The sequence below is a fragment of the Vigna angularis genome, chromosome 5, assembly GCF_016808095.1.
Source record: "Vigna angularis cultivar LongXiaoDou No.4 chromosome 5, ASM1680809v1, whole genome shotgun sequence".
NCBI classification, from domain to species: domain Eukaryota; kingdom Viridiplantae; phylum Streptophyta; class Magnoliopsida; order Fabales; family Fabaceae; genus Vigna; species Vigna angularis.
The window spans coordinates 36,537,694-36,563,852 of NC_068974.1; the positions used below are offsets into that span (position 1 = coordinate 36,537,694).

The 26,159-nt window shown below is 31.2% G+C and overlaps 3 protein-coding genes across 3 annotated transcripts; 1 reads left to right on the forward strand and 2 right to left on the reverse strand.

Moving 5' to 3' along the window:
• The first annotated feature begins 1,571 nt into the window (after window positions 1-1,571).
• Window positions 1,572-6,649, forward strand: LOC108340288 (linoleate 13S-lipoxygenase 2-1, chloroplastic). Its single transcript, XM_017577559.2, has 8 exons — window positions 1,572-2,005; window positions 3,074-3,342; window positions 3,446-3,683; window positions 4,390-4,704; window positions 4,781-4,866; window positions 4,945-5,055; window positions 5,142-5,443; window positions 5,553-6,649. Exons 1-8 carry the CDS (start codon window positions 1,654-1,656, stop codon window positions 6,577-6,579), a joined length of 2,700 nt encoding a protein of 899 aa, XP_017433048.2. The 5' UTR covers window positions 1,572-1,653; the 3' UTR covers window positions 6,580-6,649.
• A 2,714-nt stretch (window positions 6,650-9,363) lies between these two features.
• On the reverse strand, window positions 9,364-18,872 carry LOC108339449 (beta-glucosidase 26, peroxisomal). The gene is made up of 27 exons (XM_052878261.1): window positions 18,605-18,872; window positions 18,181-18,250; window positions 17,941-17,999; window positions 17,670-17,745; window positions 17,512-17,589; window positions 17,318-17,405; window positions 16,944-17,199; window positions 16,604-16,719; window positions 16,246-16,463; window positions 15,991-16,022; window positions 15,780-15,882; window positions 15,577-15,685; window positions 15,278-15,448; window positions 14,649-14,653; window positions 13,030-13,235; window positions 12,733-12,802; window positions 12,153-12,211; window positions 11,654-11,729; window positions 11,495-11,572; window positions 11,321-11,408; window positions 11,021-11,198; window positions 10,791-10,906; window positions 10,489-10,712; window positions 10,259-10,290; window positions 10,029-10,131; window positions 9,848-9,956; window positions 9,364-9,763 (listed from the first exon to the last, which is right to left on the reverse strand). The coding sequence occupies exons 1-27, from the start codon at window positions 18,770-18,772 to the stop codon at window positions 9,592-9,594; spliced, it is 3,060 nt and encodes a 1,019-aa protein (XP_052734221.1). The 5' UTR covers window positions 18,773-18,872; the 3' UTR covers window positions 9,364-9,591.
• Window positions 18,873-21,630: 2,758 nt separating this feature from the next.
• On the reverse strand, window positions 21,631-25,604 carry LOC108340789 (cyanogenic beta-glucosidase-like). Its single transcript, XM_017578369.2, has 13 exons — window positions 25,381-25,604; window positions 25,171-25,240; window positions 24,656-24,714; window positions 24,478-24,553; window positions 24,303-24,380; window positions 24,114-24,201; window positions 23,751-24,006; window positions 23,421-23,536; window positions 22,742-22,959; window positions 22,600-22,631; window positions 22,377-22,479; window positions 22,180-22,288; window positions 21,631-21,955 (listed from the first exon to the last, which is right to left on the reverse strand). The coding sequence occupies exons 1-13, from the start codon at window positions 25,555-25,557 to the stop codon at window positions 21,784-21,786; spliced, it is 1,554 nt and encodes a 517-aa protein (XP_017433858.1). The 5' UTR covers window positions 25,558-25,604; the 3' UTR covers window positions 21,631-21,783.
• Window positions 25,605-26,159: the final 555 nt, after the last annotated feature.

Below are 26,159 nucleotides of genomic sequence, written 5' to 3' on the forward strand. Positions count from 1 at the left end.
GACAATATCAAATACCACTGCTAGCATCATCACGTGGGATTTTCTATTTTAAACAACTTTCTTTTCCATAGTAATTAAAAAATGTTTTGTCGTTTAAAGAGTCTAACATCACTTAAACAAGACAACTAAAATAATATAATCGAATATATCCTAACCTCATTCACATGTTCTCTTTATGCTTGTGCTTGTATATCCTGGCAAACCTTAAAAGGATACACCACCAAGTTTCAATGGCACAAAGTTCCTAATTTCACCGACGCTTGGATGATTAGGTTATGCTTGAATACGACCAAGCAGTTGATAATAAATCAATTTGAAATCTAATTTAATTTTATAAAAACTAGTTTATAAAATAATATATATATATATATTTATTTTGTAAAATAATTTTCCTTTTAGTTGATATAAAGTTTTTAAAACTCTTTCAGGTCAAAATATATACATTTCAAACAAAGATAAATATTAATTAGTGTCAAAATATATACATTTCAAACGTGGAAATAAATATTAATTAGTAATTCAATAATGAGTGAAATAATAAACAATAAATTTAATTACGATAAATTTTAATTTATGACTTTCATTCAACTTTAAACTTAATTTAATTTTAATTTGTAAAATGAATTTATTCAATTAAGATGACATCGCAGTTTGAAATAATAATTACTTTTTTATTTCTTTTTATCCATACACTTGTGTATACATATTAATTCTTACGTGATATAGTTATTACATCAGTGAATTGGATATTTTACATGTATTTGAAAATACACTAAAAACAATATCACCTTTTGACTCAGTTTTGTAAAAATAAAATAATTTAAATTTATTTCTTAATATAATATTAAAGTTTTTCTAACATTACAAGAAATTATGATATAACTGATAATTAAAATTTGTCGGCATTCGTAAGTCGAAATTTTAAAAGATTTAGACAACACATAAACTTAAAAAAAAAAAATTAAATCATAATTCTAAATAACTAAAAAAATGGAGTAACACTGATTTGATATAAAAAAAAAATTAGGTCAAACTTTTTATTGTCCAACGTAAAATAAATAATTTATATTGAATTTTATAGTGTTCGATGTAAATGATTTATTTTACCTTGAATAATAAAAAATGTGACACAAATTATTTTTCCTTATTTAAAAAAATATATATCACAACAGTTTTCTTATGTTGCCAAATAATTTCATGAACAACATATATATATGTCTTGACATAAAAAATATATATTTGATATTTTACATTAATTAAATAAAGTTAATTTATAAAATTTAAATAATATTATCTTATAAATCAATTTTATAATTATAAATTAGATTTAAAGTAAGTGTCTTTTGTAAAAATATAATTTTAAAGTATTTATGCATAAATATTTGTAGTCATGATAGAAGAATATTTAAATAAAGAAAATCTAAACAATTATTTAAATAAACAATCTAAATAATTTTAAAGTATTTATGCATAAATATTTGTAGTCATGATAAAACACGTGTGTAAAATATGAAATGAGATTTTCAATAAAGGAAAGGTTTTTTTGATAGCCTTTCATTTCCCTCCTTTGTTTATTTATAGGACAATCTCTCTCACTCAGCTCATGCTGTAAACTAAGAAGAAGAAGGTGTGACACACAGAGAAGCAGAGAAAATGCAGATGCAACAAATTCATGCATCAAATTCAAGCCCAAGCTATCTCATCCCTCACACGCCAAGCGTCCGTGGCATACCTCATCATTCTTTTCAGCTGTGGTCAAGGCCATCATCTTTCCCAACCCAATGGAAGCTAAAAAGGGTGAGCCATGGTTGCAGAAATGATGTCACCAAAATCAAAGCTGTGGCTGTAAACAAAACTGAAACAGCTGTCAAAGTTAAAGCCATCGTAAGTGTTCAGCCAACGATCGGTGGGATTTTCTCATCATTGGCCATAGACGCCGATGATCTAACGGATTTGCTCGGAAAATCACTTCTCGTGGAACTTGTTAGCGCTGAGCTTGATCCCAGTACGTATGCCACAATCATCACTTTCTTTACTCAACTTTTGCTTTTTATCATCTTAAAAGGACTAAGAATATAAGAAACCATTCAGAATTTTATATTTAAGTTAATCGTAAGATAAGTTTAATTAATAATTTAAAAAATTAATTATGAAAAAACTCTTTCAACTTCATACGTATTTGGATGGGTAATCCAACCAAACTAAAGGACAATGGAAACTTCAGATTTTTTTAGCTAAAACCCAAAGAACGAGGGACCACTTTAATTGGTAAGTGTTTATATTAATATTTGCAAAAATCTAAAATTTAAATGCTTGTATGTTGAAGATAAAATGTTTTTGTGAAATATTTGAAAAATTGAACCAGGACGAAGATAAATAACATATTTTAAGAAAAATGATTTTATGTGAGGTAGATTCATTTTACACTCATCATCACATTTATTTATTTTTTAAACCACTACCCATTAGTTAAACCACTGTAATTAATGTTTTAGTTAAAATGGTTAAATTCATGTACATGTAAGTTGTAATATATTCAAACATTTCATAATCACTAATTTTTCATAAAGTCTTTATTATTAATTTTATAATAACATGAAAAATCAACGTAGACTAAATTTGATTGATTAAACAAATTGAAATAATTAATTAAATAATTCAAATTTTTAACCAAAGTATTGTATCAATAGTATCACATGATAGTACTATATAAGAATTCTTAGATTTAATACCAAGAAAAGTAAATGAACATGATAAAGAAGCAAGATACTGTAATTTTTTATTTTTTTTAAGACTACAATACTTTAATTAAATCAGATTAATATGTTAAACTGGTAGTTAAATTTGAAGTAACTAATGTGAAGTTGGTATATTATTTATAGCTATCACCACTCATTTTGTAACTATACTTATCTATCTAAAGAACTCTACTCAGTCCTTTTGTCTGACTTGAGATAAACAGTTCATGATTAGATTTCACTTTGAGCTGTTGCTTAATTGAATTAGCCAAAGAAAAGGAAGGTGATTAACGTTATTATTACTTGTGGTGTTGAATTTTGTTTTGGCAAAAAAGAGACTAAATTAGAGAAGAAAACCATCAAAGATTTTGCCCACAGGACGTTTCGATCAACGAAAGAAGTTAGGTATTTGGCTGAGTTTGAAGTGCCAGAAGACTTCGGAGAGGTTGGCGCTATTTTGGTGGAGAACGAACATCGCAGGGAAATGTTCGTCAAAGAAATTGTCCTCGATGGCTTCGAATTGGGTCCCATTAGATTTACCTGCGAGTCATGGCTTCATCCCAAGCATGAAAACCCTGTCAAAAGAGTTTTTTTCCCCGACAAGGTTTCATCAAAACCTCTTACCTATTTCACTGTTTTTATCCATACGTTAAATACGAAGATACATATGAATATAAAACAGTAACATTGTAATTGTGTTGAAACAGTCATATTTGCCATCAGAAACTCCAGAAGGAGTGAAGAGGTTAAGAGAAGAAGAACTACAACATTTACGAGGGAATGGACAAGGTCAACGCAAGAAGTTTGACAGAATATACGATTACGATGTTTACAACGACCTCGGAGATCAAGATCGCGAGCCTGATCTCGCCAGACCGGTTCTTGGTGGCCCAGAACATCCATATCCTAGGCGTTGCAGAACAGGAAGACCTCGCTCCTTAAAAGGTACATAAATCACTCATTGATATCTTACTTTCACACATTTTTATATTTTAACAGATTATTTTTTACTCTCTCATTATTAAAAAACACATCAGATTTTTTACTCTCTCATTATTAAAATTTGTGTATTTATAAAAAATTATAATAAAAAAACTATATGTTAATACAATTTTTTTATAATAGATTATGTGTCGTTATTACGTAGACGGTTATAAAAAAACTGTAAATTTATTTTTAAAAAAACATTTTTCAATAAAAAAAAATCAGTATTATCATTTCATTATCGTTTAAAAAGTGTTGATGGTCGAAAGAATTTAATGAGATTTACGGAATTCGTGCTGACATGGTGATGACATGTCCATGCGAATCTGGAATGACTGTCCAGCTCTACACCATCGTGAGTAGACTGACGAGATCGATTCTGACTACATTCTCCACCACATGCACCTTAACTTTTTCTCTGTCCCACATTTCCAGTCATTTTGCAACTGTTCAGAGAAAAAATATGTTGTAGAAATTGTATTCAAATAAATAAATATATTAAATAATTTTGTATATTAATCATAAAGTTAATACAATGTTTTTATGCTATAAATTTTAGTAAAATTCGTTTTCTATTTCGTATAATACAGAAAATGATTAAATATTAAAAAATAAAACGAAATTACATTTAAATTTGCATAGTTTAAGTATAGTGGTGGTTGAACAGATCCGTTGTCGGAGGAAAGAAGTAGTACCGTGTACGTGCCTAGAGACGAATGCTTCTCCGAAGTAAAGCAATTAACGTTTAACACAAAGACGCTAGCTTCGGGATTGCAAGCGTTGGTACCGGCGCTGACGGCACTCATCACCGACAAGGACCAACCTTTTCATGTGTTCTCGGACATAGATTCTCTTTTCGACGAAGGAGTTAGCTTGCCTCCTGGAGAAGTCAAAATCAGCACTCTCTTGCCCAGAATCGTCAGTTTTATTAAGGAAAAAGGAGAGGACATTCTCCGTTTCGAGCCTCCCACAACAATGGACAGTAAGATCCATTTCCATTTCCATTTCCATCTTTATTCAGGTTACTACTTACTAATTCATCGTCATTCAAATGCCAGAGGATAGATTCTTTTGGTTGAGGGACGAAGAATTTGGAAGACAGACTCTAGCGGGTCTTAACCCTTGTTGTATCAAGTTGGTCACGGTACGTAGATTTCCTCCCTTCTCCAGTACTAAGTTTTTAATCAGAGTTTTATACCAACTAAATTTCTTTGTCATGTAGGAATGGCCATTGAAAAGCAAACTTGACCCTGAAATTTATGGCCCTGCGGAATCGGCCATCACAACTGAACTAGTTGAGCAGGAAATAAAAGGATATCTTCCAGTCGAAGAGGTATGTTTTGATGCAAGAATGAATAACACATGCGTGAACATAACTACATGTCAGTGTGTAAATGTGAAAATGTGCAATTAATGCAGGCCATAAAACAGAAGAAACTGTTCATCCTGGACTACCACGACTTGCTATTGCCATTAGTGGAGGAAGTGAGAAAAATAGATGGCACGACGCTATATGGATCAAGGGCATTGTTCTTCCTGACAGGCAGCGGCACTTTGAGACCACTGGCCATTGAGCTAACTCGGCCACCAATGGATGGAAAACCTCAGTGGAAGAAAGTCTTCAAACCCACCTGGCACTCAACCGGTGTATGGCTTTGGAGGCTCGCCAAAATCCATGTCCTAGCTCACGACACTGGTTACCACCAACTCATCAGTCACTGGTAAAAACATCATTTTTAGTCATTACGTACTGACTCATGTTGAAGCTGAAAATACTAGTTTCTGTAAGTATAAATAGTGATCCATGTAGGTTTTGGTTTTTATCTGCAGGCTAAGAACTCATTGTGCAACAGAGCCATACATTATAGCAGCAAACAGGCAACTGAGTGCAATGCATCCGATCTACAGATTACTACGTCCGCATTTCCGTTACACGATGGAGATCAACGCGCTTGCTCGAGAGGCTTTGATAAACGCCGGCGGAATAATAGAGAGATGTTTTACTCCGATGAAACACTCCGTTCTGCTAAGCTCAATCGTCTATGACCAAGAATGGCAATTTGATCTCCAATCCCTCCCCAAGGACCTCATTCACAGGGGCTTGGCCGTCGAGGACCCCACCGCCCCTCACGGCCTCAAACTCACCATCCAAGACTACCCTTATGCCAACGACGGCCTCGACCTCTGGGCGGCCTTCAAAACCTGGTTCACCGAATACATCGACCACTACTACGCCGACTCCAACGCTATTCAATCAGACACAGAACTCCAAGCCTGGTGGGAAGAGGTCAGAACCGTTGGACACGGCGACAAAAAGGATGAACCGTGGTGGCCGGTGCTGAAAACCAAAGAGGACCTCGTTGAGATTGTGACGACCATTGCGTGGACAACTTCGGGCCACCATGCTGCTGTGAACTTCGGACAATTCTCCTTCGCCGGCTATTTCCCCAACAGGCCAACCATTGCGCGTACCAACATGCCCTCCGAGGACCCTTCAGATCCGGAGTGGGAGCTGTTCTTGAAGAAACCAGAGGTGACTATGTTGAAGTGTTTTCCGTCGCAGTTTCAGGCCACCACGGTGATGACGGTGTTGGACATTCTGTCGAATCACTCGCCGGACGAGGAGTATATCGGGGCCGCAGTGGAGCCGGCGTGGGAGCAGGAGCCACGTGTGAAGGCGGCGTTTGAGAAGTTCAAAGGGAGATTGATGGAGCTTGAAGGGGTGATTGATAGCAGGAATGCTGATGAGATGATGAGGAACCGGAACGGCGCCGGGGTTGTGCCCTACGAACTTCTGAAGCCGACGTCGGAGGCCGGAGTTACCGGAAAGGGTGTTCCTTACAGCATCTCCATTTGATGTTGATCCTCTCAGTAATTTAGTTACGTGACTTTAATATCAATTAATGAGAGTGCTTATACTTTTATAACCCAATTTCTTTTACACATCTATCTTATATTATAACTCTTTTAATTAAATAATTTATATTTTAATTAAATATTTCAATTTAAAATTTAACATTAAAAGATAGATTTCAATAAGTTGTTTTCAAAACTCGGGTTGTAATTTGTGAAGGCGTTTTTTTTCTAAATGAATAAAAAATTTAAAAACATAAGCTTAGAATGTTTTCCATTCTCTTTCTAATTTTTTAAGTATAACTACAACTTTAAAAAAATCATATTGTGAAGTGACATAGCATAACATAATGAACAATCAAATTATCCTAATAGTAGATTCACGATTTGACATAATTAATTTGTATCTAAAAGGTATTAATTAATACTTAATGAAAATCTAGGAAGAATGATTTTATCTTTATATAGACTATATTAAGGATTTTCTTAAATATTTTAGTTTATTTTTATATTCGCAATCACAATAGATCAAAAGTATAACATATAATATATCTTTTCAAAACAATATCATCTTCTAAACGATATTCGATATCTAATCAAATATATCACTTGAAGAAAATTTAAAAAATAATAAAATTACATTAAAATCAATCAAATATTAAAATAAAAAATCTTATTTAATTATATGAAAATACATACAATTTTTATATGGATTGCATAATGATCATGTAATTAAGATAGAATATCTAAATAATTTATTTGAAAAATGAGATGTAGACTATCCATGGGAAGAAAAGGACGTACTATACATAAACAAACGAATTGGTGTTCAAGATTGTGATTCTCAATAAATTCTATAGTTTCCCTAATTGTGGTCCATGAATTGAAAATTATTAGAATTGAATCTAAGAGAAAATAAAATGTAGTTAAGTTGATTGAATAAATTCTATAATTTCCCTATATCCATCAATCGAAAATTATTATAATTGAATATAAAGAATATAAAATATAGATAATATAATTAATTGTTAATATGCCTTCGATAAACTCAAATTATTACCAGATTTTTACTATTATCAGTAAATTTTGTTCAACAATAATTAAGGATTTTTTTTATAGTATTTTACTAATTTTTTTATCACAGTATATTTAATTAAAAAACATAAACAATACAATTAAAATATTAAAAACGAAAATATATTAAGCTTTAAACTTCTAGAAAAATTATTAGAAATATATATATATATATATATATATATATTATTGTATAAATAGTACAATTAATCAATTAATTTCATCTAAGTATTTTCTATTTTTTATTTGTTGTCTAATGTATTTTGTAATTTCTATTTTGAATATATTGCGTGTTTATAATTAATTAATTAATACTGTTAATATTTTTATTAAAATTTTCAAATAATTTCTATCATCTAAAATTAGTATTATTGTTATAAACGTTTTTAACGATTTGAAATCTTTTTCATTGTTATTGTCAATAGTAGTAGTTACACAAACAATATATTATTAGGATTAACTGGTTCTTTAATTAATTCAATTTAGTTTTATTTCAGGTTTTTTCTTTTTTTTCTTTATTTAATGACTTATTACTATAAATTAATAAAAAATTCAATTAATTTTTATCCTTTGAAATTAAATAAATCATAAAAAAAAAATTATAATCGTTAACACATAAAACACATTCAAATTTCAATTTCTTCATTTTTTTTCTTTATTTAATGACTTATTACTATAAATTAATAAAACATTCGATTAATTTTTATCATTTGAAATTAAGTAAAGGGTTAAATATGTTTTTGATACTTTAACTTTCAGTGAAAATTGGAATTAGTCCATTTTCAAAATTTTGGACTAATTTAGTCCCCAAACTTTAGAAATGTGACCAAATTTTGTTAGACTAAAGTTTTGAAGAGGGACTAATTCCAATTTTCACTAAAAGTTAAGAGACCAAAAACATATTTAATCCTTAACTAAATCATAAAAAAATTTATAAACATTAACAACACATTCAAATTTCAGTTTCTTCCTTTTTTTTTCCTTTATTTTATGACTTATTACTATAGATCATTAAATTTTTGAAATATTTTTTATCATGTAAAATTAATATTATATGTAATTAAATTATATAAAAAAATGGAAAACATTAACACATAATATCAAATTCATATATTTAAATACTAATTACTATTGCCGTTTACAACAAAATTTAACATAAGAATTTTTAATTAACTTTTAATGATAATTAAAATGTTATTTATCAAGTAATGGCGCATTAAGAAATCAATTTACTTTATGTTAGTTTTGAAAAGTTTTTTCATTTTCCAACTCATTAAACTTCTCAAATTCCTCTCAACCCTAATATATTCTCCATCAGTAATATTATTTTCAAAACCTTTTTTCTTAATGTTACTTCAGTATTACAAAATCAAATCAATAAATATAATACTTTTTTTAGTCAAATTACTCTACGTTGTCCAAAAGTATTTAATTTTTGACCTAAAATTTTATTCTTTCAAGATACATTTCAAATTCTAGTTTCTTTTTTATTTATTTAATAGCTTATTAAATGTTAATGTGTGTTAATTATTCACATTGGCATAACGTGAGTTTCTTTTACCGTGTTTTTCAGCAAAATACGCAAACCGAAGGGGAAAACACTGTGATGGCCGTCTTGGATAAACTTTCAACTCAAACTAGAATCACTGATTCATGAAGGAATCAAAATACAAAATTAAAGAACAGAATTTGCATAAAGACATGATACAAGAAATGTTTCTTAAGGATGTTCTTGAACCAATGAGAACATGTGTTGGATCTTCCTTTCGTTCTCACGATCCACAGAATTAGTACTCAACAGCACTGATCCTTAACTTGAATCTCATTCAAGAGCAGGATATATAGAGAAAAGTATAAAACAATTATAACAGAGATCTAGGAACTTGTTTAAAATAAAGAAATAAAAATTGTTGTTGCTCTTGATCAATGACCAGGTTCTAGTCTATTGTTTTCGAAGAAAATTCCTGAACCAATGCGCAGAGAGCTTTTGGTGTCTTTTCAAATTATCCTTGTAATCGATGAAGTTAATTCCAAAGCGCAAGGTGTAGCCAGCACTCCATTCGAAGTTATCCAGAAGCGACCATGCAAAGTATCCATGTACTTTCACCCCATCCCTTCAAACCAAAACCCATCAAATAATAAACCACTTCAAATCATACAATTTAAATTATGGAACAAGTAAAGACAGTTTCACTTACTTTAGTGCACTTAAAATGTAATAAAGATGGCGATAGAAGTAGTCAATTCTGTAAGTATCCATCAGTGCCTCTTCAAGTGATAGTGTTGGATCATTGGACTCGTCCATCCCTATAATTTAAGCATGAGGAAATTTTTGAAGTAGTATAAATGGAAACAAATAGGAGAATACTAAAGTATTACCATTTTCTGTTATGTAAATTACAGGGTTTTTATACTTAATCTTGATGTACAACAATAGTTCTCTAAGTCCCCTTGGATAAACATATAGCCAAGATGAAGCAGCCTGCACAGAGATGATGTTTCCTTGTTATTTCATCATAATACAAACGACTTGATTTTACTTATGAGGTACACTGAGATGGCTAATTTTTTTGATATAATAACATCAAATGAAGAAGAGTGTTACGTACCCTTGGTCCAATGGGTGATCCGTTACGTTCAGCTGTCATAAGTCAGAAGAATTTTGTTTCCATCAAAGACAGTTTCCGTTTTTTTGAAATGCAGAATAAAAGGCAGTATCAGTAATTGATTTTCTAAGAAATTATCCATTCTTTAAGGTATTTTACTTTAATTAAAGATAAAAAAAAAGAGGATATGATGTATAATTCCTGATTAAGATTTGCAGCCAAAGTGTTCTTACTTGTAAAATTGACTCTAGTATCTTGGAAATAGCTAGTATTGCCTGAGCTATTAACTGGATGGGGTATGTGAGCAGCATAATTAGTTGTGTAGTAATTGAGTCCAATAAAATCAAACGAGCCAATAAGTAGCCTGGATTGCTCTTCTGTGAAGTTTGGTAATCGGCTTCCCAGCAAAGAATGCATGGTTTTTGGATACTTTCCTCTTGTAAGTGGTTGCATATACCTGCAATGAAGCCAATTTAGAAACATCAAACTAACACAGGCCCAAAGAGACAGTTTAACAACATTACTTAAACTTTACCATCCAAACATGAAATCAAGAGCTCGTTTGGCAGCTCGATCATCTAATGTGTCATTTGAGAACGGAATAAACCAGTGACAATTTAAGCTGATGCCTATCAAACCCTTTTGAAATGCCTGCTCACATTCAGAATGAACAGCAGAACATGATGTCTACTACTAACACATTCAAGCATATATAGAAAAGGGTTAAATGTTTATAAACTGGAATAAGCTTTTCTGGTAGTGCACCTGATAATTGGTTTTATAAACTTTGACAGCTGCTGCATGAGCTAGCAGTTGGTAGTGTGAGCTCATGTAGGGCTCTGAGCCCATACTGTAACTCCATGGCTCATTAAAAGTAATCCAATGTTTCACTCTATCTCCAAATTCCTTGAAGCATAGCTCTGCGTAGTCTTTAAAATCGTTTCTGCACATAGAGATATGACTATTCAACTCTGATGAAAATTCAATCTATATAACCAGGCAATGATCTATAATTAATGTCTAATATTCTACATCTTGAATGCAAATCTATGTTTTGTAACTCACATAATACGAGGGCTTAAGAATCCACCGTATTCATCTTCTAAGGCTTGGGGAAGATCCCAATGGAAAAGAGTGACAAATGGCTGAATATCTGGATTAGTAACATTCTTTCTCATTATTATGAACATGTCAATATATACACACATGTACGAATACAGAATGGATAATATGTATGACCATTAGCCAGCAGTTCGTTGATGAGATTGTTGTAATATTTGATTCCTTCTTGGTTTATATCCGAGCTAATGTTTCCTTCTGCATATTTTCTCAGCAGTGTAAATGATTTTTTGACTTATTGAAACCTTTAAATACAATACTAATTCCAACTTTGCTTACTTGGCAATATCCTTGACCACGAGATAGAGAATCTGTACGCATCAGTGTTCATATACTTCATGATCCCAACATCTTCCTATATGAATTTTGTTTATGATAAAATATAAACAAAAACAGTAAGTACTGATGCAATGCTGTTTAAATTAGAGCCATTATTGCATAGTATGTGCTTATTAAACCCAACTACTCAATGCCTCAAGATAAAACATAACAGTTTTAAACAGGACTTTGACATCTCAAACAATTTAAACCAAAACCAAAAATATTTTATCCACAAAATTAGACCAAAACAACCTATATATATAAAGGACTTTTAACATCATACTCTCTTTTCCATACACTCTTTGATTGACTGAAATTCATATAGATCACGCTAGTTTGAGAACAAAATTTACTCATTTAATAATTTTTAGGCAATAAGAGAGATACTAATATTTCTGATAAAAAATAGAATTAACAAGACACTGAGAGTGCAGAACAAATCTCGTTTGGATTGTACCTTATAACGATGATATTGATCGACAGCTACATCTCCATTGCTTCTGTCAGATATCTTTTCTGTTTCCAAATACAACAATTTGTAATGAAAAAAACCATACATTAAAACTGCCATTGCCCAGAGGAAGTGAAACAGTGGTTATCAGATCAATATGTTGATTGAGCCTTCAATTTTTTCTTCTTAAATACCTAATCAATTACAAATGTTTTTCTTAACAATCTTTCTAATCTTCACTTTTAACGGGGATTAGAAGAACCACTTTTCATATCATAAAATGACATTACAATACTACCAGTCAAATTTTACACACAAAAAGTGAGGAACTCCACTCTGTATGTTCTTTATCTTCAGCTAATACAAGCTTCATACTGATATGTTCAAACAATCTAATCCAGTCACGAACTTATCTGATTTTCAAACACTTACTTTTACACTTAATCTTTAGTTTTCACCCATTACATCTACTCACATTTCTAAATGGCTAAACTAAATGAATATAGATAACAACCAAAACAGATAAGGTAAATCAAACACCTCTTCATCTTTCATCCAAATTATTCAGACAATCATATAGAGATACCTGGATGTTGATGAGAAAAGGTATCCCATATGCTTGGTCCTCTACCTCCTTCATTTGCAGCACCTTCGTACTACATTACAGACACAACAATTATTAATTATACCATACAAATCTAACACTTCTAACAACCTTAGGGAGATGATATGACATGGTTCTTGAGTCTTTTAAGGGATTCTAACAGCAATGAACAGTCAACAAATACGTATAATATTCTAGGATACTGATTTCCATAAGGTATTTATACTATAAATTTATCTTATTTTTAGTTGATATAGAATTGAATAAAATGATACCCACCTGGTAGGCTGAGGAGGCAGTGCCGAAGATGAAAGCTGGGGGAAAACTCGTCCTATTAAGAGAAGAAACATCAAGAATAGGCGGAACAGCTTGTGTGATTGTAATGGAAAAGTTTACAAGGAGAGTGAAGAGTCCAACATGGAGAAGAAATTGATAGCCACTGAATACCATATCCTTGTTCATGTTCAGTGAAGTCTCTGTATGCGCTTAATTTTGTTGATTAAATATACTCATGATGATATTGAGGTGTGATTAGCTGTTACATACTGACATTCAATAATTCCAGAGAAGAAAACTGATGCGCAGGTTTTCAGTTTTACATTTTAAAATATTCATGTCCCCGACTACTAGTTGCAGGACACACTTTAAAACACGCACGTTTCAAAACATGTCTTCCTGTTTTAGAAAATTTTAAAAGAACAAATATATAAATAAAGTTAAGAATTATTATAACATCATAACCAGATGTGTTTTATATTCATAACTATCAATGAAACTAGAATTAGATTATACAACTAGCACAGAGACAGGAATGACAATAGGTTCGAGTACCAATAGTCTTACCATTATCTCTTACCCATCCCCTTATGAGTTGGATATTGGTTTAAAATATATCCGCAAATATTTTAAAAAAATATTTAAAATAAAATCTAAATAAAATTATAAAAAATATATATAATATAATATAAATTAAATTAAATATAAATTTAATTTTAATTTTAATTAAATTTAATATAATAAAATATAAATTAATTTTAATTTCAATTAAATTAATCTATATAAAATCTAATTTTAATTTTAATTTTAACTAATAATGAACATCAGGAATACGGATAATATTATATTACATCTAATTCATTTATAAATAAATATTAAAATATTCTATACTCACGATTAAAAATATTTATAAATACTAAATATCTATCATAAATTTTATCTTTTATTTATTTTGAATACGAGTATTTTGTCATCGTATATGTAATAAAAGAGTAAAAAACATTTAAAGTCTGAATTTATAAAAACATTTACATAGAAGAATAAAAACATTTAAACCCTGAATTTATAAAAAAAGTACGATAAAAATGTAAATGCGGAAGCAAAGTATATATATATATATATATATATATATATATATATATATATATATATATATATATATATATATATATATATATATATATATATATATTATAATTTAAAGTCTTATTTAAAACTTATGTTTTTATATTTCATGTCATAAATTCTAATAAATAGATTTTATGTAACACACGTTTGAAATCCCTGTAAGTAGTATATCATTAACATCATTTTCACGGAGAAAGATAAATTTTATTTGGCAAAATAAAAAACCAACCAACTATAATTATAACGTCTTATGTTATTGCCTTGCAAAGTCATTATATAAAGTTATTATTTACTTTTGATGAGTCTCTTTATGTATATAACTTTTAAAACTTCTTAAAACTTTTACTATAAGACTCACATTTTTATTAATTTTATTTAGTTGTTTTTAAAATATAAAAAATATTTATTATAATCTTTTGATGGAAGGTTTTCTTTAAAATAAAATTTTAAATTTATGATCATATATGTATAGACTAAAAGGAAATTTGATTTACCAAAACTGAGAAACCAAAACCAACTATAATCATAATTATAAGAGGCTATTAAGTTCAAAACCTAAGACTTTCAATAACAATACAACTTTAAATTTCATGTGCACATCTTGACGATCATGACTTAATTGTTTTCTTTTTTTCACATTTATGAAAGCAGACACATGGATTAAGTTTGTTTGGGTTTAGACACTAACCAAATGGGGCTTCTCTTTGCACCTCCAAAATTTATTCTGTCATAAAATAAATCATTTTATAATCATAATGAAATAAAAATTATTTTGCGAATAAGATTATTTTAGTTTAGAAAAAAAAATTAAAATGGTTATATTTTGTAAGAAAAGAAGTTAAAAAAAATATTATGTAGTTTACAGTAAAGGGAGGTTTATTTTTGTTTTTTGATAAATAAGAAAATGGAGAAAAAGAATCTGAAAAGAATTTTGCGGTTGATTGTAAATGGAGAATGTAACAGATTTGAATCAAAGAGAAGGCTCGCAATTAAAAGAGAATCTGAGAGGAAGAAGCAGGAAGGGAAGGGAAAGGAGATAAAGCAGCAGAATTCCATATTAGTTTCAGAACACGAATTTCATATCTCGTTTTACTTAGAACCATGCTGAAGATATTTGACTGACTAAGATTTTCTGAGAAAGTTCTTGAACCATTGTGCCGAGACTTTTGGGTATCTTTTCAAACCCTTTTCGAAATCCACAAAGATGAATCCAAATCTCACAGTATAGCCAGCGGCCCACTCCATGTTATCCAGAAATGACCATACAAAATATCCTTTCACATTCACACCATCCCTTGTATGCAAACAAAATAATAAAAACACAAAAAAATTATATCATCAATAATACTGTGAAGTAAAATGCAAAACCAAATAAATCAATCAAAATAAAGAGGCCATGCTCCTCTGCTAAAACATTATTACCTGATTGCCATTTTAACATAATAAAGATAACGATATAAGTAATCAACTCTGGGTGTATCTAAAAGCTTTTCTTCAAGTGATAGTGTTGGATCATTGAACTCATCATAACCTGTCAATTTTGTTGGATTTTCGTTAGCTTTTTTCTGTGATGAAACATCATCAATTCGTTACCTGTACAAAGTAATGTATGACTGATTTATTACCATTTTCAGTAATGTAAATTAAGGGGTTATTGTAATTCTTCTTGATGTAAATCAACAACTGTAGTAATCCTCGTGGATAAATGCATACCCAGTCCGAAGCAGCCTGCAAATAATTGCAGTGTTCTCTAAATATTTTCGACATACGTGATCTTTTGGAGTATAAAAAGTAGCAACTGTAACGTAGCAGTCAATGATATGATGAAATACATACATATGGACAAAGGATCCGGCCTTCACGCTGATCTGTCATTAAAGAAAGAAGTTTTCAAACATAAGTACTATGTAGTTTGAGACTCTGATGTCATCATGTTATGAACATAATTATGTTTTGCAAATTGCAACAGATGTACTCATAACATGTAGAGATTGGAGACTTAATGATCTCAGATCATGTAATGATTTCTTGTTTGAAGATTCAATAGAAATAAAGCAACTCGTGCAGATGTATAAAGAACTTGATAGTTACTTGTAACATTAACTAGACGATCATTGAGTGGGGATGGTTTGGAACCACTTAGATCAGGTGCATTGACAGCATAAACAGTTGCATAGTGGTTTAGACCAAGAAAATCAAACGACCCCTTAAGTTGTTTGGCTTCTTCTTTGGAGAACCTAGGTAGCCGGTTTCTCACCAAATGTCGCATGCTTGTTGGATACTCACCTTTTGTGAGAGGATCCATATACCTAACCACAAATGCAAAATGCAGATGTCATCAAGAACAAAGGAAATATCATTACATTTGAATTCCGCAGGTTAGAGATAAATATGTATCATTTTAAATTTCACTTTCAATTGCAGATGTCAGAATACTATAATTTCTTACCACCCAAACCTGAAGTCAAGGACTCGAAGTGCAGCGTCTCGATCTGTTATGTCATCACTAGCGGGCAAAAACCAGTCACTGTTCAAGGTAATTCCTAGTAAACCCTTTTGAGATTTCTGCATACGCAATTTTCAAATATTTTGGTTATTTAGTCTCATATGGCATTCAATATAATTTCACATGAAAATAAAGCATGGTCCGAATATTGACTAGTGGTTTAACCCTTTGTATTAGAAAAGTTCAATTCTCATGTTCATGTACAAAGGTCAATATATAAATATTGATTTCTGGGTTTTATAAAGCATTTGGTGATATAAAACAGTTCAAGAGTGCACAGAACCTGATACTTGGTCTTGTACAAGTTGGCAGCAGCAGCATGAGAAAGAAGTAGATTGTGCGAAACCAAATAGGGCTCAGTTCCTGAATCACCACCTGTGCAATTCAGTTTTTGCCAACCAGAACACCGACCTGGTGCATGCTCTCCAAATTTATAACCATTCAAGGCCACAGTGCTGGGTTCATTCAGAGTAATCCAATATTTCACCCTATCACCAAATTCCTTGAAGCACAGTTCAGCAAAGTCTCTAAAATCATCTCTGCACACTCACATGAATCATATAAGTTTATCAGTTTATAAGATTCACCAAACCCTTTCCCTCAATAGTCATACAATGTTCATGAGTTAATTATACAGTGGAAACTGGGGTTACTCACACAATGTGACGACTTAAAAAGCCACCATACTCATCCTCCAAGGCTTGGGGAACGTCCCAATGAAAAATGGTCACAAATGGTTCCATACCTGCATTATTCAAGATTATTATTATAATTTCTGACTAACAATTATATAGATGTGATATAACAGGGAAATGTAAAGAGGTAAATAATAAATATTAATGAATTATGACCATTCTTCAGTAGCTCGTTGATGAGATTATTATAGTAGTTTATCCCTGCCTTGTTTACTCCTGCAGAAAGCTTTCCTTCTGCAAATAATTCACAAGAAATTAATAAAAAGTTACTATGAAGCACGAACGAAGAAAAAGAACTTATAAACTTGACTTACTCGGTAATACCCTTGGCCAAGAAATGGAGAATCTATAAGCATCCAAATTCATGTCCTTCATGATTCCTATATCCTCCTAAAACATGTGAATCAGGTTGTCATGACTCTACCTATGTTATATGTTCTGGTATATCTACTAGTCTCTTCTATTTTCCGAAGCATCTTTTAAAAAGCTCTAGGTTCCAAAGTGAGTAGTGATCACTCATAACGATATTATTATATTTGTATGTTCTTATATAAATTAATGTATTTTTATTAAAACCATATATACCTTATACCGATGATATTGGTCTGTGGTTACATCTCCAGTACTCCGATCTTTTATTTTTTCTGCATGCCATTTCATCGATATAAATAAGTAGACATTAGACATGTAATTAGGCAATTTAAAGTTATTAGGTATGGCAAGTTTCAGACAACATACTCATCCAACAGGAAAAATACTTCCTTCAGTTTCCACTATGTATTTGAAAAAACAAATATTGACAGCACTATTGGAGGAGAAATATACCTGGATATTTGTGAGTGAAAGTATCCCATATACTCGGGCCTTTTCCATCTTCCCTTGCAGCACCTTCATACTACACCACAAAATTATCTCTCTTACCTTCTCAATACATAACAATGGTAAACTAATAATAAAAAAAAGAGAGAGAGTAAATAGCACATGTAACTATAGAATATTTATACAGTCATCGAGTGATAAAAAAACAATATTAAGACCAAGTTTATTAACTCGTACCAGAGTTACACAGTGCCAGTTATACTCCAAAAACAAATAAATCTTTATTTTTCAATTCATGCATATCAGAATGCGCAACGTTGTATTGAAATTTATAAATTGTGTCTTTAAACCAAACATGCAGTTGAAAAAATCATACCAGTTTTCAGCTCAGGAACATGTTTGCATATGATTAAGTTAAAATATGATATACCTGGTATGAAGCAGATGCTGTCCCGAAAACAAAGCCTTTGGGGAAACTGCTCCGGTTGAGATAAGAAACTTCAAGGATGGGTGGAACGGCCTTGGATTGAGTGAGGGTGACGATGGATGAGGTAACAAAAACACATAGCATCGGAAACATGTTCATTGTGATCATCATGATTCACAAAGTGAAGTTAAGGAAGTGATGTTGTGTTCTATATTTGGCACCTTTATATATAATTTCAGTTTCTGTTGTAATACAAACAAAGAAACCTGCGAGTTTGTTTAATTCAGGAAATTTAATTACTCAAGGATAAAGCTGAGGCCATTTTCCTATGGACACGAAAGTTGGAATTATGAAGTTTAGACAACGTCAGTTCTACCAATAATTTAAGACTGTGTCGTGTCGTGAGTAGCTCTGGACTCTAATTTTCTTCTCTCTACTTTTAATTGTCTTTGATGTTACATTATGTAAATTTAAACATGTAAATTTGACAATATTACATTGGGACAATTATGATAAACTTGTATCTCAGTCTGACTTTTAAGGTATATATGAGTGATTGATTTTGATGTGAATAGCACCATTTAATAGTCTTTTTTCTTTTCACCAAATCTATAGCTACAAACTTCCACATTCACCTTATATTCATCATCTTCCATCTTTTTCTAACAGTTAAGTGACAGATACAATCAATGTGAAAAATAATTATTCCTTCTTTCTTCTCGTTATTCCATCATTTGGATAAGGTTTTGTTTTCTTTTTCCTTTTTGTTTCAAAGGTCACAATAACACTGTTGGTAATGTGGTTTGTTTTGCTTTTTCATTTTTCACTTATTATTGTTACATTTGATATATACCGTTTTTTTCATTTCAGGAGTTTTGGAAAATTTTGTTTAAGCTTCTTTTCTACAAGAATATTTTTCTTTTTTGCCTAACTTTTTTTTTATGTGAAGTGTGTTAAGTATAATTCTTACTGTAATTTTGATTTCATCTACTTTACATTTTCATCTTTTTCACGTAACCTTGATTTGAATGTTTTCCTTCTCTCGTTTTTATTTTCTTTCATAGTTCTTAATGATAGTTTTAGTTTGTGTTACTTTTTCCTTTTTGATCTTTTGCTCTTTCATTGCTATTTTTCTTTTATAACTTAAGTATGTTTTTCATTTTGGGGGATTTCTTTGTGTTTTCCCAATTTTTATGAGATAGGTTTCCTTTGGCTATTTTTTTTTCCGATGCATATTATAACTTTGGTTTTTTCTACTTTCCTTTTTTTTCCCTTTCGTATGACCTGATCTGAATGTTTTCTCTTTTATTTTTTTGTTTAACTTCTCATCGTCTTTATTCTCCTCATCCATCACTGCCACTATGACCGTATGACCGTTGTTACCGTTGCTACTACCACTATCATTATTATCGTCTGTCACTTTTTCTTTTTCCTTTTCCTCATTCTCTTTCTTATTCTCTTTTTTTCATCTATATTCATTTAATTTATAACGAATATTTCGTTAAATTTGATGAAAAAACTATTGACCATTTTACCAAAAGATTAATGACGAATTATATATACTACGGTTATCGACATATTTTTAAAATTATGATTACTTATACCTTCATTATTTTCAAAAATATAATTACTAATAAATTTATTGATCGATTTTAAAATAATTCAATAACTAATGAACTTTACTACAACATTGTCAAAGTTAAAATGAAAACTTTGATACTTACTGTATAGTATGATATCTAGGCCGAACGGTTAACATCCAAGACCGATCGCTCTATCTACTGTAACAGTGCTCATCAACAACACCGCTCGTCATCCAGGTCAAATCGCGACAGCGCTCGTCAGTTATATTTACCGAATGGACATACACTCATTACTGTTCGGTCATCACTATAGCCAATAAGGGCGATCGTTGTTATTAAAGCTGGGGCAACAGCGCTCGTCAGTTATACTTACCGAACGGTCATCACCGTTCGCTCACCTCTATAGCCAACAAGGGCAATCGGTCTGGGCCACAATTGGGCCAACGCTTATTATTGGGCCAAGTGTCCAATGAATGATAAAATAGTCAAAGATATCTGATTAAAGATTTGATAGGCGGTTTATGAGCAACCAACCGAATTTTAAGGTATCCAACCGGATTTTAAGGTAAATCTGTTTATATTTTATTGGACCTGTATCAGATTAGATCCAGGAGACAACCTATAAATACAAGGTCAGAACGATCAGGTAGGTTCAATTCACACTCCAAAACATTCCATCCAGAATCTAGTCTCACTCATCTCATATTCTCAAATATTCACATAGTGATAACCATTCACTAAATATTTCATTAAGAGTCGAGGCTCTTCAATCACACGCCTGACTTAGGCGTTGGAATGCCTTTTGCAGGTACCTCCCCCTCTGTCAAGGAAACAACCGATCGGCCAAGACGGAGGTATACCGAGCAGTCTAAGCGAAAGGAGCTGGAGCACGTGATTCAAGCGTCAGAAACGTTAGTGTCTCGGTCCCATACCTTTACATCGAAACACTTATTTTACCAACAAAATATAGTGACAAAATATTCATTGAAAATAAAATTTTTGAATTATCGACAGATTTACTAAAAGACCCATTATCAAGTGATATTTTCGTAAATAATTAAAATAATAGACTTTGTTGGTAAAATTTGTTAATAAATTTTATTTTAACAATAGATTTTTTTTCCTTTGAATAAATCTATTAATAAATTCTATTTTATTGACTAATTTTTTATCTATCCGTAATGTGGTATTTTCTTGCTGTGAGTTGTAATTGACAATTGTAAGTTGTTCTATAATATATTTCAATGCCCAAGCAAGCATTCATCAATTTGTATATTGACACTGAAGTGTTATAAATATTACTTATAAAACGTTGATGAATGATTTTGAAGTCCATAGAAAGTGAAAATTGGCAAGTTATACATTAAATTTTAAAATTATTTGTTTTTCTGGATGGATTTTAAAGAAAGTTGAACATATAATCAAGAAAACTCATGAATTCAGAAGTGATGTCGTAATCTGTTGTATTAGTGCTCAAGATATATTATATATGTTTAAACGAATCATTCATCTAACTGTACTGAATTTTATATAGCATATTTCAAAACCTGAGTTTCAAATCTCATATTTCTTTGAACCATGCTCCATATATATGTCAAACTAAGATTTACTAAGGAAGTTTTTGAACCAATGTGCCGAGTATTTCGGGTATCTTTTCAAGCCATCTTTGAAATCCACAAAGACGAGTCCAAATCGCACACTATAGCCAGAGTCCCACTCCATGTTATCCAGCAATGACCACACAAAATATCCCTTCACATTCACACCATCCCTTGTATGTATAAAAATCAACAAAAACAAAGGAATTAACCAAAAAAGTCACTCCTGTATTAGTTTTCTACTCTTTCACACTTTTTTATAATAAAATGAAATTGGAGAAAGAAACTATTTCCCCCCTTTTCCTATAAATGGTAAATGTAAAAGCAAGTACGAAAAACAAATATAGCTTCAATCTGTGAATCAAGATTCAAAAAACTCTGATAAAGCATCACTTACTTGATTGCAGTTTGAAGATAATAAAGATGTCGGTATATGTAATCAACTCTGTATGTATCTAGAAGGCTTTCTTCAAGTGAAAGTGTTGGATCGTCAAACTCGTCATAACCTATCAATTAGTTTTGCATAATTTTCGTTAATTTTTTTATGAATCATTGGCTTTTTCAATATTGCACTATGTATGACTGATCTAATACCGTTTTCAGTAATGTAAATTACGGGGTTGTTGTAATGCTTCTTGATGAAAAGCAACAGTCGTCGGAATCCTCGTGGATAAATGCACAACCAGTTAGAAGCAGCCTGCAAATTATTATAAACAAGAGTTTAAATAAAATTGTATGATCTTTTAGAGTGAAGAAAGTAACAAATGAAAACCATTGATACGTAACATTGGTGCCAATGAAATTATGAAATACATACCATTGGACCAAGGAGCTTGCCATTATGCTGATCTGTAATTGAAAAATAAAAAAAACTATGTTTTCAAGAAATTTTATGAGTTCTGTATCATTCATTAGAAGAGAAACAACTAGTTCAGCCATATAAGCAACTTGATTATTACTTGTAACATTAACAAGAGAATCAGTTTGTAAGGCTGGTCTGACACCAAGTTGGTGAGGTGCATGGGCAGCATAAAAGGATGAGTAGTAGTTTAGGCCCAGAAAATCAAATGACCCTTTGAGTTGTCTGGACTCTTCTCTGGTGAACTCTGGTAGCCGGTTTCCCAACATAGATCGCATGCTCTTTGGATACTCACCTTTAGTGAGTGGTTCCATAAACCTGATAATATAAAGTGCAAAAATGTAGATGCAATCAACAAGTAGTGCCGAAACAGAACAAATGCTACATCACTACATTTGAATCTTGCTGGTTAGACTTATGAGTGTTTCTTTTAAACTCATGTGGAGTTAATTTGAATTCCTAAGTAATATACAATCAAATTTTTATTCATGTTTCGGAGAAGAGATATAAGTTATGTAAACATCACAAATCAGCCACATTAAGATGAGTATCACACATCAAGTTTGATTACATCCACTAATGGCGATCAATGATGTGGAATGCTTTACAGTAACATTTCGATCACATAATTGCATAGCCATTAATGTTGTGGGTCCAAACTTTTCTTACATGATGGAGTAGTATACCATCATTCATGCCATGATCATATTTTCAATGATAAATATCGTCTCTGTCCATTTTAGTTCCCTTCAAGGTTTTAGTGTTGAGTATAACCTTACCATCCAAAAATGAAGTCAAGGCCCCGACGTGCAGCATCTCGATCTGATTTCTGTTTTGAAACCGGAACATACCAATCAGAATTCAATGTAACCCCTATTAAACCCTTTTGAGATGCCTGCATACAAATTTTCAAATATTTTGGCAATTTAGTTACTAACAGCATCCAATATCTTTACATGAAAATAAAGCATGGTCCATCAGCAAAAAAGAAATTACGTGTGGGTATTGTACTCATTGACCCACCATTAGAAAAGTTCAAGTGTCATGTTATCTAAATTTCAGGACATAGTTGGTGATTCAAAATTAAAACACTCAAGAATACAGAGGACCTGATACTTGGTCTTATACAGTTTGGCAGCAGCAGCATGAGCAAGAAGTTGGTAGTGTGAAGTCAAGTAGGGCTCGATTCCGGAATCACCACCTGTGCAGTTCAGTTTTAACCAATCAGAACACCGACCAGGTGCAAACCTACCATTTGCATAGCCATTCTTGCTCACACTCCTTGGTTCATTTAAAGTAATCCAATGTTTTACCCTATCACCAAATTCCTTGAAGCAAACTTCAGCATAGTCCCTAAAATCATCTCTGCATGTTCATATCAATTATTTATATGTTTATCAGAACATTATCTCTCGATAGTTATACAATATTTATCAGTCAATTATAACTCTGAGGAAATTGCAGTCACTCACACAATATGAGGGTTTAAGAAACCGCCATACTCATCCTCTAAGGCTTGGGGAACGTCCCAATGAAAAAGGGTCACATATGGTTGCAGACCTGCATGATTCACGACGATCATTTGAGTGATAACAATATGGACATGATACTAAAGCAATGTAAAGAGTTAAATTAATAAATAAATTTTAATCAATTATGACCATTTGCCATTAGCTCGTTGATAAGGTTGTTGTAGTAGTTTATTCCTTCATGGTTTACACCTGCACTAAGTTTTCCTTCTGCAGACAATTAGTTATAAGAAGTTAATAGTATGTTACGATACACAAACTAAAGAAATAAATTATCTGGGTGGAATATAAATAAAGCTTAACTTACTGGGTAGAATCCTAGACCAAGAAATGGAAAATCTATAAGCATCCAAATTCATGTACTTCATGATTCCAATATCCTCCTAAAACATGTGCCCCAATGTATCAAGATTATACATATTAGTAATATATTTCATTCATATGAAAACCACTTATCTAGTACAACTATTTGAAACCATCCATACCTTGTACCGATGATATGAGTCGTCTGCTACATCTCCAGTACTTCCGTCTTTTATTTTTTCTGCATGCCAATTCATTGATAAATAAGTTGAAATATGCATGTAATTTTGCATTTTATAGTTATATGAAGTACAAGAGAGTACATTCAACTCATACAGCTGGAAAATTACTCATTGAGTTAGTTAGTAGTTATCAGCTATAGAATTCTCTACTATTCCTCTCCTTTAGTTTCATCTCTATGATATCTGGTCACATCCTATCAACCTTCTCTGAGTTCTGATTTCAAGTACTAACATTCTTGGTTGGTGTAACAAGGTCCAAAATTGCTCCCAATCTAAGAGACCCAAAATTCTAGAAAGGCTGGAGAAATTAAAAAGCGCATACTTTCTCCATTCCTTGACAACTGTGTTCTAAGGTTCTCTCTAAGTTCCATTTTTTTTGCAATAACTGCATTTACTCTTATTTGAAAAAAAAAAATTAATAATACTATGAAACAGTAGTGAAGAAGATACATTACGTGGGTATTTATGAGTGAAAGTATCCCATATACTGGGTCCTCTTCCACCTTCCCTTGCAGCCCCTTCATACTACACAGCAAAATCATGTCTCTTAGCTTCTGATTACATGAACGGTAACAATAACCAAATTGGAAGATAAAAATGATTAAAATTAATCGACAAAGTAATAATAACAAAAAAAAAAAGACAGACATATGTTTTTAATGTACCTGGTATGCCGAGGATGCTGCTCCGAAAACAAAGCCTTGGGGAAAACTGCTCCGGTTGAGAAATGAAGCGTCATGAATGGGTGAAATGGCCTTGGAATGAGTGACGATGACGAAGGAGGTAACAAAAAGAGACAAAACGCAGAGTAACGGAAACAAGTCAGAGTGTAATGCCATCATCGTAATTCGGGTAAGTGCTTCTGCTCTCTCTGCTTTATCATTTAACCAATGATGGAGAGGAAAAGAAAGAAAGAGAAAAATAGAACTTATTTGAATAAAAAGAAAGAAGGTTGAAAATAAATTAAAAGATTTTAATATATTTAATTGATGTGATTGAATAAATTTAATATTATATTAATATATTTAGATAATATTTTATAAAATAATTTTTTTAATTAATATATAATAAATTTTAAAAGTATAAATTAAAGTTAAAATAAATTTAAAATTAAAATAAAATAAATTTTTAATACACTATTTTTAATATAAAAATTTAACCTCTTAAGTGTGATCTTTCATCTCAAGTATAAGTTTTTTAGTGGTGGGCTTCCTTTTAATTGTCAGTTTTGTAATGAGACATACTTTTCTAAAATAAAAAAACTTTGATAAAAAAATTAATCTTTAAGATTCATCATCTATTTATATCAATAGAGCTTTGAGTTATACGAAGATAAAAGTAGATTTGATATTTGTTAAGTTTTTTTGGTGAAAGAATGAAAAGATTTGACACCAATAAATAATTAAATCATTAAAAAAACTAATATTTTGAATCAAAATTTCTT

Bases quoted from the DNA above. Each gene is read 5' to 3' on its own strand.
- LOC108340288 (XM_017577559.2), top strand. From the start codon at position 1,654: ATGCAGATGCAACAAATTCATGCATCAAATTCAAGCCCAAGCTATCTC. The intron at 3,684-4,389 runs GTACATAAATCA...GTGGTTGAACAG, and splicing joins AAGACCTCGCTCCTTAAAAG to ATCCGTTGTCGGAGGAAAGA. The intron at 5,444-5,552 runs GTAAAAACATCA...TTTTATCTGCAG, and splicing joins CACCAACTCATCAGTCACTG to GCTAAGAACTCATTGTGCAA.
- LOC108339449 (XM_052878261.1), bottom strand. From the start codon at position 18,772: ATGATGATCACAATGAACATGTTTCCGATGCTATGTGTTTTTGTTACC. The intron at 11,409-11,494 runs GTCATACATATT...TTACTAATCCAG, and splicing joins CAACGAACTGCTGGCTAATG to ATATTCAGCCATTTGTCACT. The intron at 11,199-11,320 runs GTGAGTTACAAA...CTCTATGTGCAG, and splicing joins TTCTTAAGCCCTCGTATTAT to AAACGATTTTAAAGACTACG.
- LOC108340789 (XM_017578369.2), bottom strand. From the start codon at position 25,557: ATGATGGCATTACACTCTGACTTGTTTCCGTTACTCTGCGTTTTGTCT. The intron at 24,715-25,170 runs GTAATGTATCTT...ATTGGCATGCAG, and splicing joins TTTCACTCATAAATACCCAC to AAAAAATAAAAGACGGAAGT. The intron at 22,480-22,599 runs GTATGTATTTCA...AATAATTTGCAG, and splicing joins GCAAGCTCCTTGGTCCAATG to GCTGCTTCTAACTGGTTGTG.